Source organism: Sparus aurata, chromosome 13 (genome assembly GCF_900880675.1).
Source record: "Sparus aurata chromosome 13, fSpaAur1.1, whole genome shotgun sequence".
In the NCBI taxonomy this organism is placed as follows: domain Eukaryota; kingdom Metazoa; phylum Chordata; class Actinopteri; order Spariformes; family Sparidae; genus Sparus; species Sparus aurata.
In genome coordinates, this window is record NC_044199.1 from 13,677,105 (window position 1) to 13,692,123 (window position 15,019).

General features: G+C 40.0%; 1 protein-coding gene across 21 annotated transcripts in view; it reads right to left on the reverse strand.

The window, feature by feature from the left end:
- Positions 1–15,019, reverse strand: part of LOC115593719 (neurobeachin-like) — a 112,949-nt gene that overhangs the window by 61,071 nt on the left and 36,859 nt on the right. For all 21 annotated transcript variants that reach the window (XM_030437318.1, XM_030437320.1, XM_030437317.1 and 18 more), the window contains exons 3-8: positions 12,099–12,199; positions 9,817–9,912; positions 9,066–9,187; positions 5,521–5,647; positions 4,023–4,142; positions 2,867–3,013 (exon numbers count right to left, since the gene is read on the reverse strand). In XM_030437318.1, coding sequence (XP_030293178.1) covers positions 2,867–3,013; positions 4,023–4,142; positions 5,521–5,647; positions 9,066–9,187; positions 9,817–9,912; positions 12,099–12,199 — 713 coding nt within the window. The remainder of the gene's footprint in view (positions 1–2,866; positions 3,014–4,022; positions 4,143–5,520; positions 5,648–9,065; positions 9,188–9,816; positions 9,913–12,098; positions 12,200–15,019) is intronic.

Consider the following 15,019-nt stretch of genomic DNA (forward strand, 5'->3'; position numbering starts at 1 on the left):
AGTGACAGTGTCATCATTTTACTTTTCATTGTGCCCCTTATTCTCAATCTGTTTCATCTGCTTTAACTTTATGTAGGGTTATCTTTCATTTGCAGGGTTGTGTTTCTATACCCTCCAGAGAATTTGTGCGTGAGCTTTAAAAAAATCTGTTAAAAGTTTGAGCATTTAAATGTATGTAGCAAGCAAGTTCTCAAGAAATGTGGTTGTAATCGCAGCCATGCCCTTCGCTCACATCAAAATATGTCTTTTAGCTGCTCGACATTAGAATCTGTTTTGGAATATCTGCCTTTTTTTAATACTGGATTAGAAATGTACACTGGGAGCAGTGATGTTCTGGCTGACAGGAGCGGAATAACTCAAAATGACAAATATTCCTGCAACTATTAGATTACCTCGATGAAGACAGCTCCCCTGTCAAAAGCTTGCTTTTTGGACAGTAAAATTTGTTGCATCAAGGTTAAGAGTGTCAAGCGACATTACGTTTTACACTTTGATCACCTCCGCCTCCTCTCGACTAGCCCTGAAGTTCTCTCTGTATTCTTGTTTTAAAAAAAGGTTTATACATGTAAAAAATAAAAGCTTTTTAGCATCAAAATGTTGTAATTCCATAAAAAGTAAAGGAAGAATCTGGTAACTCCAGCCCAGTGATTCCAATCCAGGGGGTACTTGTTGCCAGAGGATACATGGGCAGATAGTAGAATAACATTCTGATTTGATTTTTTTAAAATATATCCATATAAGTCAGCTAACACCCAAACACAAAGGACTACAATTGAGTGTGTGAAAACTGAAGGTAACAGGACAGCTAGTAAATAAGTCAGCAGTTAAAAGTATTGGATAAATGGTAGCCAAAAGTAGGCTATGAAAATAGTTGATGAAAATTAAAGGATAAAGCATTAAAATGTTACGGATAAACACTTAAATTGATAACCACAAGTAATGGACTAATGGTGATATGGCTATAAGTACTTGTTAGCTAAAAGTCAGAATGGTTAAAGGTAATGGTCACTTAAAAGTAATGGCTAGCTAAATAATTGAGATAGCTTTGGGATAAATTGTGAAATGGCTAAAGATAATGATAAGCTGAAAGTAAAAATGGTTGAAATGGTTGAAATACTTAGCTCGCAACGGACAAACAGTTCACTTCAGGCCCCCAGGAGGAGCGTCAGGCTTTGCACTGGGGCCCAAAAACAAGAAGCGTCTTTTTTGAGCGTCACAACACCCGTGAAATGACTCGTTTCACTGTCATAATTTGAGCTATTCGGTTCACTAACATTTAGAAAGTCATGGCTGTGTCCCAGTATAATTACAACATCCTAGGTTGAATCAGACAGCTTTTGGACAAACAGTGAAATAGCTGAAAGTAATGACTAAATGTTTGAAATACTTAAGTAAGCTCACCCTGAACAAACAGAATCGACAGCTTTTGGAAAAAAATGTGAAATTGCTTAGTTATGGTTAGCTAAAAGTAAGAATGGTTGGACAAACAGTAAATTAGCTAGCTCTTAGATCAATTGTGAACAAAGCAATGCTTACCTAAAAGTACTGAATCAATGGTTGAAAAAGTTAACATTAGCTAACAGTAATCAAACAGGTAAAATAGATAGCTTTTTGATAATTGCTGAAATAGGCTATCTAAAAAGAAGACTGATGGCAATGTTTGAAATAGTTAGCTAGTAATGTACAAGCAGTTGGATTAGCTAGCTTTCAGATAAATGGTGAAATAGCTAAAAGTAAGACTTGAAATGACTAAATGGTTAAATTAGTTAGCTAACAGTCGATATATATTTAGTAAGATATTGTTTTAATGGTGACACATTAGTGAGGGTTCTGTGTTTTGTGTGTCTTTGCCCTGTCTGTTTTCACTGCATCCTTGTTTTTCCCCCATTGCAGGGCTTGGCTAACGGGGCTGACGAGGCACACCTGCAAACACTCTCAAATCACTACCTCCATAAAACCTCTGGTCTTCACCCTACTCCACTGCTATGGAGTTAGATTTGCGTCTTTATTACGTGCGAGAAAATAAATGACCTGAGAGAAAAAAAAATGTTTGAGAGAAAAACTTATCAGACTGATAGCAAAAAAGCATTTTATGAGAGAAAAAAAATTATTTGAGAGAAAAAGTTTGAGAGAAAATACCTTCTCTACAAATACTTTTTTTTCTCTCATAAAATGCTTTTTTGCTATCAGTGTGATAAGTTTTTCTCTCAAACATTTTTTTTTTCTCTCAGATCATTTATTTTCTTGCATGTAATAAAGACACAAATCTAACTCCATACCCTGCCAGATAATTCTGTCTTGTCACGAGACTCTCAACAGGCCATAACAACATTAATGGAAATACCATGAAAAAGGGATAAACGCTAGCTAAATTTCAACAAACAGTTCACACAGTTATCTAGGAGTCATGGATACAATCTGTTTTTAAATTTGAATGGAGGAAATACTTTGCTAAAAGTAATGGATAGATATTTGAAACGTTTAACTCCAAGTGGTAGCGTTGTAGTCTGAATAAACAGCAGAACAGAGAGATTTCCCCTGCGTGACTGCACGACAGGAGATGATGCAAAACTTGCACAGTATACATTAACTGACAACGGAAACCTCAACCTACCAACCACAAGGACACCCTGGCACCAATGTACAAGCTATTCCTCGATTGACAGCCCAAGAATGATCGATGGCCTCAGCCACTTCTAGCTGACAATGTGACCGGGCAAAGAGAGCATTAAATAACATTGTGAATGCAATCATCTGGTATGCCGGGATATTCAGCCTGCCAAACAGTGCGTGAGATTGATGCAAAGTGTACAGAGAATATACAGAGAACAGTGGGAGATAGGGTAGTACGTGGTTGCTGTCTCACCTTGTATCCTGGGCCAAGTTGGTGAATGGCAAAGATCTGAGCTGGGTTGAGAGCTTCACTGAATACGTAAATGGCTCCCAGCTGACCGCAAAACACCCTGTTAGCGTCCGCCGTCTCTGATGAACCCAGGAAACACTTGTCGTAGCTCTGAAAAGATGTAGAGCACAAAAGCAATTTAGCTATCATATCAAATATTTAAAATTGTCAGAGCTTTCTTGCGAAAAGATTCTTATTTGTTTGATGTGTAAATTAAAGAAAGCTAGCCACAACCTTTTTTTTTTTCTTTTAGTTTCATTACATATTAACACTTTTGAGAAAAAATGTTTGTTTAAAGTCTGTTGATCTTCACATTTTCAGACATCCCAAGAGTAAATCAATTATTCACGTTGAACCTCTGGTCAGAAGTTCATGGTGTTCTGCAGTGAAGAACAGAGGATGGCAGAAAGAAAAAATTTACTTTTGCAATCACCTACTATTACATTCTTTCTGTCCACCCGCCTTTCATCTATTCCATCCCTCTGATAGACCTTATCACTCTGAGATCTTTACTCTTCTGCTTCTTCAAAGTGATGAAATAAGTTTTGTCTTTCAGCCTTCGGGACAAAACAAACCCTGACAGCATCGGCACATTTTCAAACCTGTTCTTTCGCTCTTTTACTGTATACTTCTTTTCTCACAAGTGTTTTGGTGAGCCGAGTGAACTATCATACATTTAAGGCCAAGGTACTTCTTACAGAGAATAACACAAGCCCCTGGTAATTGCAGCAATATCAAGAGCCAAAAAGTGAGGAAGTGTAGTGCTGCCATTGAGAGGTCAGGCTACCTGTCCCCTGCTAAATGGAAAAGTTTGAAGTTGGAGTTTGGGCGAGCTGTGCTGGAATGGGGCCCAAGGGCAACTCTGCTCCAGCTGATGAATGCAGAGGGCAAACCTCAAATGTTTGCCAATATCACAACAGGTGGGAATGGTAAGCAGAGCCAGACCGATACTGGACTTCTCAGGCTGGGGCAAATACTTCCGGTAGCAACCAAACATTTTTATATCAAGTGTAAAGAAGCAGTCGACTCATACTTCTATCACAGCTTTTTGATCAACCTGAGTGTGTTTTTCTGAAACCTTTAATGTAATCAATCTTTATAAAGGTCTCGGTGCTCTTACATCGTTGGTGTTGACGTGCCAGGCCATATCGCCGTAGGACACCAGCTGACCGTTGACGTAGCAGCGGATCTCAGAGTTCCTCCAGCGGTTGTAGATGTGGACGATGCTGATCATGTACCACTGAAAGAGACGAGGTCACAAATAAAAAAAAACTTCATGTGCAGCAATACACCAAATTGAAGAAAGAGAGTTTCTATTGTGTTTTCTGTTGATTGAGGCATTTGTGATTCTTTTAAAGTAAACAGAGCTGTATTTTAATTGATTTTTTTCTTTTGATTATTCGCTTTACCTTCTGCGAGCACTTTGAATTCCCCTTGCGTTTGAAAGGTGTTGACAATTACTGCCTCCCCTAAGGTATCTATTCTATTAATGATGTTTTTGCATATCATCTTTTTTACATCACGCCGTGGGTGGCCAGATTTATTACACTGACTTGACTAAGATTTGTTGAACCCTGAGGTGAGCGGAACGTGTTTTTTTGCGCCTTTGTAATCTTTCAATACAAGCCTCCTGCTGTGCAATAACTAATTTGAGTTTTTTCTTTTCATGACCAATTAATACATATTTGTGTCAAGGTTTTTTGTCTAAAAGGAGGAGGGGATGGTTGGAATGGCAGTTGAGGGGGTAAACATTCAAAGTCTAGTTGGCAACCTGTTATTTTTCCTGTAAATAATCAAAAAAAACAAGCAACAAAGATAATGTTTTTGTCCTGTTTTGTCCTACTGAGATGACTCCTTCTAACAGCATTAGCTCCCTAGACAGGGGTCATCGAACATAGACTGATTACAACCTCTTAACCTCGTTCATTCGCCAGAACACTGATTGAGGCTTTTCCCACCTTTGTATACCATTAATAGAGTGTGTGTGTGTGTGTGTGCGTGTGTGTGTGTGTGTGTGTGTGTGTGTGTGTGTGTTGATTAGAAAGCATCTTCCATGGTGACAGTGAACACAGGGTCCCTGGAGGGAAGACAGCGGGGGAGGGGAGGAAGCTAGAATGTTTTTTGCTGGTGTATGCATAGCTGCTGGGGAGTGGACAATAACACACGTGTATGCAAGCACGCACACACACACATTAGCACATGCACACAGCGGACAGAATGCTGTGAGATGCGGTGACTTATAAATTGATCAGATGGAACCACCGGGAACTTTGTTAGGCAGTGCAGAGATTCAACTGGGTCAGCAAAAAAATGTGGAAGGCCATCTCATCAAGCGAATGCGTGTGTGTTTATGTGTGCACACAAGTGTGTGTGTTTGTGTGCAGGACAATAGCAGAATGCTGACAACGCGGTAAAGGGGCAGTGCAGGTCTTAATTGAAAGACCTTATCTGTCCTCATCAACACTCCAAGTGAGTGCGAGGGTAGATACGAGAAGCGGCGACACACTCCTGGTGTCTCTCTCATCTAACAAGTGGAACTAGAGTACCAAACTCTGCACTCACTTAAAATTATTAATTTGCATCTGTGTATGAGTGTGTATGTGTGTGTGTTTTCTTACCTTGCGCGGTTGGAAATCATATTTCACACAGTGCTGAAAGCCTTTGCCTTTTGACTTCAACGATGTCACAATGAGACAGTTTCCCACAAAGTGTGCGGAGTAACCGATTCCTTTACTGGTGCGAAAACTGCAGGACAATCAGACAGAGTGGCACTTATTTCAGTTCGTCATCAATTCAAAAATGTACTGCGCACCTAAGGCAAAACAAAAACATAAAATTAAAAAAAAAAAGTTTCTGTTGAGCATCACATGCTCACGAGACACTATGGCGTCAGTTTATGTGTAACTGAATGAAATGTTCAACATGGAGTAACATTAGATTAGACATTACATTTTTAAAATGACATTACAAAAAAAGCAAACATTTGTCAAATATATTTCATTCCAACCATGGTGTCTGGTTTGTTTCTTGGTTTCTGCAAGCTACTGCTATAACTGCAAAAGGTCATCTACATGCATACAAAAATTGTACAAAAAGCTCAGCACTGTACTACGGAAGCCCTGAGGGGCGAGTGAAGTAATTTAATCAGTGAAAACATGTGATTTTTTTTTCATGTTTTAAAGAGTTTTCAGGAGAAACATTTTTTTATTTTTTTTTGCATTTGTAAGAAATCAAAACTCTCCTGGCAGAAAACATGGAAATTTCGTCTTCCTGGCAATTTTTTTTTGTTTACTTTAGTTTCTCAAAAAAAAAAAAAATCCCCTTAAATGCTTTTTCCCCCCATTTGGTGACACATATGGAAAAAAATTGCATGTTTTCACAGATAAAAAAAATAATGAGTAAGCTCATCCTTGCAAAAATTTTAATAAACATTTCCCATCAGTTCACAAGTCAGGGAAGAAAACGACTTAGATCGGACTTGGAAAATGGATTACCTAGAAAAAAAACATTTCTTCACTTGCCCCTCCGGGCTTCCGTACCTTCACACATAAGATTATTAAAGCCTATTACAGTTAGAAAATCAGTATTTTCAGGAGCGTGAGTAGTATTTTCTTCGCAGCAGCAGCATCAGGGGTCCCAGAACACAGGTTTGTGCAAAAACACTACTAATCCCCTCCCCTACTATTTTCTCCCATAATGCTTATTTTCCTGCACTCATAACCTCCACGTAAAGCCCAGTCTCACAGCTAAGAATCTTCACAAAACAACAAGACACAGTTCACATCTAAAATAGGCCCACGAGGATCACACACATAGCCGAGCCAGAAAGCAGAGATAAATCCCTCTCAAGTGAATCCCTAGTACACCTGAGAAGAGCGTGCGGTGTGTTATCGTGGCCTTCCTGCAGCTGTGGAGGCCTGTATCAGACAGGCCACTGGAGTTGCAGCTGCATCTGGAGGAGGATGATAAGACCTGGGCCAGAGGAGAAGAAGGGCTCCCTCCCTGTCTTACTCCTCACTTACCATGACAACCTGACAAACGGTTACTACGGAAACAGGATTACATCCTGACACTTATCTCTGCGATGGTATCTGGAGATATACAAATGTATCTCATCTTTCCTGTAGAGAGGCTAGCTTGCTGATTCTTCAGCGAAACCTTTCTGTTCAGAGTGAAGAGGTGGGGGGAAGAAGCCGAGCAGCGGAGTAAAAGAGTTCAATTAAATAAAAGGTCAAAGCTAATGAAGCTTCATGGTGGCTAACAGCGTGCACTTACAACACTGATGTCGAGGCCAGCGAAGTCCAAAGCTGCACACTGACGGGTGACAGAATCCACCAAGCAGCACACTCATAATGGCGTGCCTTGACATTTAAAGTTATGTTCTAATTCATTATCGGTTTATCTATTAACTTCCTGTCCCTGTCATTCAGTCTAATGAGCTAGATGTTTATCATCTGGTGTGACTCAGCACAGGAACTCTCAGTGAATTCTGAATTGAAGTCGTGCTGAATTTATTGCTCAGAAGGAAGTTGCAGAAAAAGAGGGGATCGGTTCCGAAATTCTTCAACTCAGAGAGGCTGAAGTGTTACCTTTAACTAGCTGCACTCAGCGACCGTATCTGATCACGTCTGTGTCAGCGGCAGGCAGACCTTTGATTGATCGAAACTAGCTGAACACCAAAACATTCCCAAGGAGAACCACACCAGAGTGGGTGGTTGTCAGTGGAAGGACATAGCAAGACATATTTTGTCTATCTTTTATTTTTTAGCATGTGAAACATAGCTTACTAGCCTCTCTTAGCTCTAACTGTGAGAGGGCTCTAGTGTTTAATTCAATTCAAAGGGGCTTTAGTGACATGAGAAACATGAGAAACTATCAGACTGTTGCCTCCTGAGGTACAAAGTGGTATTACGAGATTGGAAAGGCCGGGGCTAGCTGGTCAGCACGCTTACTTCAGTAGACATCTCTGCCACAGAAGTAGACGTCTTTCACATAAAGTCAGCAACGTTCTTTTTTTCACATTCTGTAGATCATTTTAGTTGAGTTTAGATTGTTTTAAAACTCAGTTTCTGGTCATATCTTACTCACTGAACCTTTAAGTCATTTATTGAACACAAATGGTGCACATTTTCCGGTTAGAGCTTTCTCAAATAAGATTTGTTACTTTCCCTCAGTTTATATGAATTTTAAATAGGATATCAATTACATTTTTGTGAATTCATTGATTCACAATCGTAATAGTGTTTTTTAAGGAAAAGGGATACTTTTGTGCTGTGCCTTTCTACAAACTCTGTAGACATAATATATAAAAAAAAGACTGTCTGCATTAAAATCTTATCAAGATAAACCTTTAAACAAACCTGAATAACAACACCTTTGACTGTTACGACCTTAGAATCCCGCAGCAGGCAAAACTTACCTGTATGTAAGAATCTGATATTTTAGCTCGCACTGAAAGCTAATGTGGGACATTATCAGGCCTGAGCAAAAGCCTATTTATTCTATTGAGTGTTTTCTCATACTTTCTCATTAAGCACAGTGCAGTCTCCTTCAACTCACAGCATTCATGTTCACTACAGTCAGTTCCTTCTTTCTTGAACCAAAATGCCTTTTGACACGCAGAAGGAACAAGCCTGAACCTGCTCTATTTTGCTGTGTGCCTTTATTTGCTCGGATCAACAGTAGAGGAAAAGCAAGAGAGAGAGTCAATCTCACTTCGTACAATAAACAGTAAAAATATTTTAAAAGCCGTGCTGCGTTAAGGCCGCCTGTCACGGTAGGGAAGGTGGTATTTCTCTTTTTCTCTGTATGGCTGTTGAAAATGGAGAGTCTATAAAAAACCGTTTCACCGTGAACTTGAAGGACTGACACAAAAATCGGATGTTTGCCACTGATGTTCTTGATTCCTTTTCTTCTTTGAAAATTCCTCTGTAACTGCTCCGGCACAAAAATATCGATGATACATGTCATTAGGGCCAATGGAATGGGCGAAGAAATGAAAGATTCATGACCGATATCCTGAGAGTGCTGAAGTGTTGAACAGTGGATTTTGAAAAAAGTACTTTCAGGTTTTATGATGTGATGGTGTTTTCAGTCCCAGAATCCCATTACAAAGAAAATAATCGAATTATGTAACACATCAGATAAAAGGCGTCCTACTTACCAATAAAGGTACGGTTTGTCTTTATCCACATTGATGTTGTTGAGTGGATCCTGTCTGAACCACGTGTTGATAGTGAATCCGTTCTGGTAAGGCCATTTGGCAATTGGCGGCAATGCTATGGCCTGGGGGTAGGACAAACACATCAGATCATCTCTTGTCAGTGTTCAATATATCACTCAGTCATTACTTCCTTTTCAACGCCAATCTCTGTGCACTGACAGTGCGAGGTGCCGATTAAAGGAGACTTGTTCTGCTTTCATGTCAGTTTCGTGTCTTTCAATGTGTTGTAGGTTCTTGTGCATGTAAAAAAGTCTTGGAAGTTAAAAAGATCAAAAGTCTGCACGAACAGATGCTCATCTTTCCCACAGAAAACACTGCTCCTGAAGTGCCTCGTCAGCTATCCTGCCTTAGGTCCCTTGACTTTGTGACATCACAACACATCACCATGTCACACATTCGCATAATTGATTGATTGCTTTGGCTGCTCTGTTATTGTGAGCGGTGTCATCGGGTCAGACGTGTGTGAGCTGACCAATCAGAGGAGACTGGTTGTTGGGGGGGGGCTTAAAGAGACAGGAGCATTGTCAAGCACTGTTTAGCATTAGCGCATCTAAACTTGAGTAAAAATTATGAACCCAAAAAATATGTCTCCTTTGAGATGTGCTGGCTCTTTAGCAATTGTACAGAGAATACATGAGGCTAATTTGCTGACAATGAAGCTCAGGTGTGTGTGCGTGTTTGTACGTCTCACCGCTGCACTGCGTCCTGGAAAGTTGAAGAAAGTATCAGGACCATGTCTCTGAGGCATCTGGTTCAACACCGACAAGAGCTTGATTGCATGTCTCGGCTGGAGAGGAGAGGAGAGGAGAGGAGAGAGTGATCATTATTATGTGACAGTGCTGACAATCAGAGTCACAGGGGAGAGTCTCTATCAAAAAAAAACATGGTGTGACATCACATCTCTACCCCACTGGATCGATAACTCTTCAATCACCCTCCGCCTTCCCCCTACAACACCTCATCAATACCATGGCAACCCTTAATCGATCTGTCTCTGGAGAGGGCTGCTGGTGGGGGTTGGGGGAATTGGAAAAGACAGGCAAATAGGGGCAAGGTGGATGAGGTGGTGATGGTTATTGGACAGAGGAGGTTCGGAGATAGGGCTGAAGAGATGGATGATGGCCTCGCTGTGGACCACTGATCAGTGACCAGGGGTTGTTAATGGCAGTTGCCCCAGAGCCTGAGCAGAGGGGAGATTGACGAGAAGGGACGAGGGCGTACTGACACAGCGAGTAGCTGCCGGCAGCTGCCAAGGTATCACACGCAGTCATCTCTAGCGTTACAGTGAGAAGGGAAGTTTTAGCCTCACAAAACCGTCCTAAAAAAGTCCAGGGTTCGGTTTTTAAAGCATCCAGTCTAAGTGATGGGAAGCTGGGCCAATCAACAAACTACAGGGAGCAGTTAAGCTGATGACAACAAGTAGCACTGTAAGTGGAATTTGCACTTAGCACTCCCGCCTCTCGACTCTGAATGAATCTCGTTAACAGTGAACTTGGCATCGAAGCTCTAAAAGTAAGCATGAATTAGCAACTGCATGGAGTATTTCTTCCCTCGTTTCTTAGCAGAATTGGCAAAATTCAACAAATAAACAGGGCAAAATTCAGTTTTTGTTAGTCTGAAAGCCAGAAGCAGTGAGTAAGAGCGGGTTCATGCAGATGATTTAGAGAAGAAGAAAACATATTAATCAAAATCTGTCTGCCCACACACACTGACAATAACCACAACAAAAGCTTATCACTGTTTGCTGTGAAAAGAAAAGTTTCTTGGTGGATTGTTCAAAAGAAAGGTAGACAAAGTTTGATATCATACAGTATAGAAAAAAGAAGCATTTTCAGAGTTTATTGTAATTTGTATGTCCTGACAGACATGAAAATTGATATAAACTTGAAATATATGTACTTTAAAATCACTAATACAGTAGAATTCAATACTGCACGCTACAATAACATTCACATTTCTTACCTTTGTATACCTTGAAACCGGTATGTTACCGCAACCTTATATAGAACTCTGTATTATAGAGCTAAACAGGTTTTCTAATCACTCATGAAGATATTTATGGCGATCGTGATTCATAATCACCCCGATAAAAGAAATCTGCAACTTGAGTATATAGCAAGGTGTTGCTGAAAGGGACTCACCTGAAGAAAAACAATGCTGAATCTACAGCCTTTAAATGAGAGTTTCACCTTCACAGCTGATGAGGCTGTCGCTATTTTGTTTTTTATATCGCCATGGTTCTATTACTCTAACAAAAAAAGACACAGCGAGTCAAACCTTTTTTTAATTAATAACGTTGATTACGAGAGAGAAAAAAACGCTTAACGTAAGCTAAATTGCCCTTGTCTTGACTTACACGCACAAATCAATTAAAACATAGATACACACACACACATAGACACATCCTCTGTTATTCTGGTCTATTAGTACAACCATCCCATTAAGTGACATCCAGAGTAATGACACATAAACAAACTCGTGCTGTATAATTAATCTGGTGCAAAATGAATTCAGCCTCTCAGGCTATTAATTGCAGAATAATAGCATATCAGAAAAAGCTAAATATCTCTTTTTTAAGTCTCTTTTGATTTTGAAGACAAGAACATATGGACAGTTAAATGACACAATAATCATACATTTAGACACTATCCTAATTAATCTGAAGTAAAATGTTTCTTCTTAGTTAACAACTGTTAACAATAGCATCGTAAATCAAAATAACTACTCGAATCAATCATTAAACCCAGCTCTGGTGAGATATCAGTCAGTGTGAGATAAAATAAGAATTCTTTACATAAAACATACAATTGTGATGATTAAATCATTTGTGTTAATCTTTGTTGCAACCTGCAAGGCACTGACGGATGTGTCCGTTAAGCAAAAACCTCACTGCGATCATAACAATAATAATGCCCAATGATGCACACACACAATTTAAAACTCTGTTCACCACCATCAGAGGTTTTTACTCACCCAGATGCCGCTGTCTCCCCTCAGCATACTGAAGAGCAGCTTCAGCTCCTTGACTGTGATGCTGTAACTGGCCATGACCCCCAGCATGTCCACCAGGAGGTCTGAGGAAACACACGGAGGAAGAAATTGAGCGCAGGCGACCAAGCGTGTGTGTTGGTGTCGGTGAGTTGGCGTTTGAAAGGTCCTCTGCTGACACTTCTCTGATAAGATATGGTAAGGTCGCAAGACAGAGATTCAAGTGTATTGCATTCAAGTCCTGAGAGCTACTGCAATGTTTACAAAATCTTGAAACTCAAGGGAGTTTGCAGCACACAACATTGATTCATATAGTGAATGTGTACAGAGCAAAGTAATTTATTGTCACGTATTGATCTACAAGTAATATGACGCCAAACAGACTGAGAAAGTTTGAAGTGCTCAAGGCTAATAGCTAAACAAGAGCCGTATAATCCTTCCCCTAATTAGCTAATTCACAGTGACATGCTCATTCATCATGTACACAAGGAATGTTAATCAGTAATGATTAATTATTATACACTTTGTTCAACAAATTCCAAAATACATACACCCCTTTCATGTTGGTCTGCTAGATATGAAGCTTCACCAGTGGGCAAATAGCTTAGCTTATTAAAAGGGCTGGAAGACTGGAGGAAACAGCTAGCCTGGCTAAGTGTAATCTGCCTGCCAGCACCTTGTACAAAAACACTACAAATAAAAATGTCTTGGGTAGGCCAATGACTGTTTCCCCTGGCTTCTGGTCTTATTGCTAAGCTGACATAAGTACAGGTTAGCGCTAGCTCCATATTTAGCGTTCAACCATTAAGATTGGTATAAATCTTCAGGTCTCACTCTTGGCAAGAAAGCAAACAAGTGTATTTCTAAACACTGCTGGGCTTAATAGAGTATTTTTGGGCTATATTGCATTGTATCATGATATTTTGAAATCTCCTCAATAGCATGAGGATAAATGCTAAGACTGGGCGAAAAGATCATATATCACAATAGTTCTACCTAGTGCCTGGATTTCATTATTGCGATAATATTGTAGGGATGACCACTGGTCCTTTCACAAAATACTAAAGCAACACTTTGTAACTTTTTTACCTTAAAATAACAGCTTCAAAACCCTGTTGTTGGTACAGTTTCATGTAATAGGGTGAATGGTGTCTCTGTCTCATACACTGTGGGGGGCGCCAAATGCATTAAAAAAATGCTGATTTCTACAATAATAATAATTTACACACATTTAAACAAGCAATAACAACGTCTCAACGACCTCACCAATGCTGCAGAGGAACTTGTCATAAAATTGAACAACAACATAAACAAGTCTTAAAAATATTTCTCTCTGAATATATTAGCACTTAATTAAAAGTACGTTGCGTTTAAAGACATTTGTGTAGTCAAAATGACCTTCCTGCCTCATTGACTTTCACTTCACACAGCCACGACAGATCAGTGAGGATATGGCAGGGGTACAGCGCAGGCCCTCTCAGAGTGAGGCAATCTGCTTACAAGGGCTCTTCTTTCCCATTAGGCCTGCCAGATATGAATAGAGACTTTCCACAATATTTCATTAGCCAGAGCCAAGCGATAGGGAATAAAGCAGGAGGCTAGCTCACCGAGGTGCTTGGTATGAGAGGATATACACAATGTCCTAGATTCAAAACCCCTAAGCTCTGTTTTTGGTACGATCAATCCATGTAGGTCATTTTAAATAGTTTGTAAAAAGTGTTAGAATAGTGGTTATGAAAGGGAGTCTGTGAGAATTGGCATTAAATTGATTTAAGCAGCGTGTACTCTGCTGTGGTGAGCGGTAATAAGTCATAGAAGTTATAAAGCACATTATCCTGCGGCGGCGGGTAGGGCAGAGAGGACACTGGGGGGAGGGAAGGACAGGACACCCACCCTGAGGCATCATTAAAGGGAAGTCAAGGTCAATCTGATCATGAAAAGAGACGGCTTTGTGTGTGTTGTTTTGCAATCCAAACTGCAGCACACACAGAAACACACTGAGGTCACTACTCCACTCCTGCTGTTTTTACGAACGTCTGGCTGCAGGGCAAATATAAATACACACATGACTTCTGTGGTAGGAAAAAATTTAGACTTCAGTTGGGAAAATACTCAACTGTTGGCTCTGAGCTTTGAGTAAAAAAAAATGCAACATAAAAGCTTTTATCTATTCACAAGGACAAATTGTCTAAAATAAAGAATATATTGTCAGCTCCGATAGAGCTCAATGTCAGAAATGAACCAATGAAACAGACAAAAGCAGCTTCGCAGTGGAAAGACATGCAGTGTTTGCAATGTGGCATGTGGCTTCACTGAATCTTTCTTTTCTATGGTATCCCAATTGTTTTCCCACCTACACATCCAACCCACTGTCGAATACAGGAGCTCTTTGTGCGATTCTGAAAGGCACTTGTGAGAAAATCACTACCTAGGCCAAGCACGCAGGAAAAGCTTAATTGCCACGGCCACCTTTGTGCTCACTTAACAACATAAAAGCATTATATGAGACAGTATGCTGGGGATGTCACAGTTCTGATGTCAGTGTAAAAATGAATTTAGACCTAGTATTAACATCCATCCTGAGGGCATCCCTAGGTCCGTCAGTTAATGTTTAGCAATAACGTGTCTCAACATCCACCTGAAGCGATTGGACCTTGTTTATCCAATCTATATAAACATTTACAGCACTGAGACAGACAGTTGAGATGCTTTTCACACATTTTTTTCCTTGAGTAACATTTGCCGAATTAACAAGAAGGCCCAAACTGTAAAAAATGTGTCTTGACATGTGTCTAAAGTTTCTCATAACTCAACAACTCACAAAATTCTGTGATTTTTAAAGGGAGTCTGAGAACTTTCTCCACAGGCGTCAGAGAAGTTGCCTATGCTGGTGACTATTAACTGTA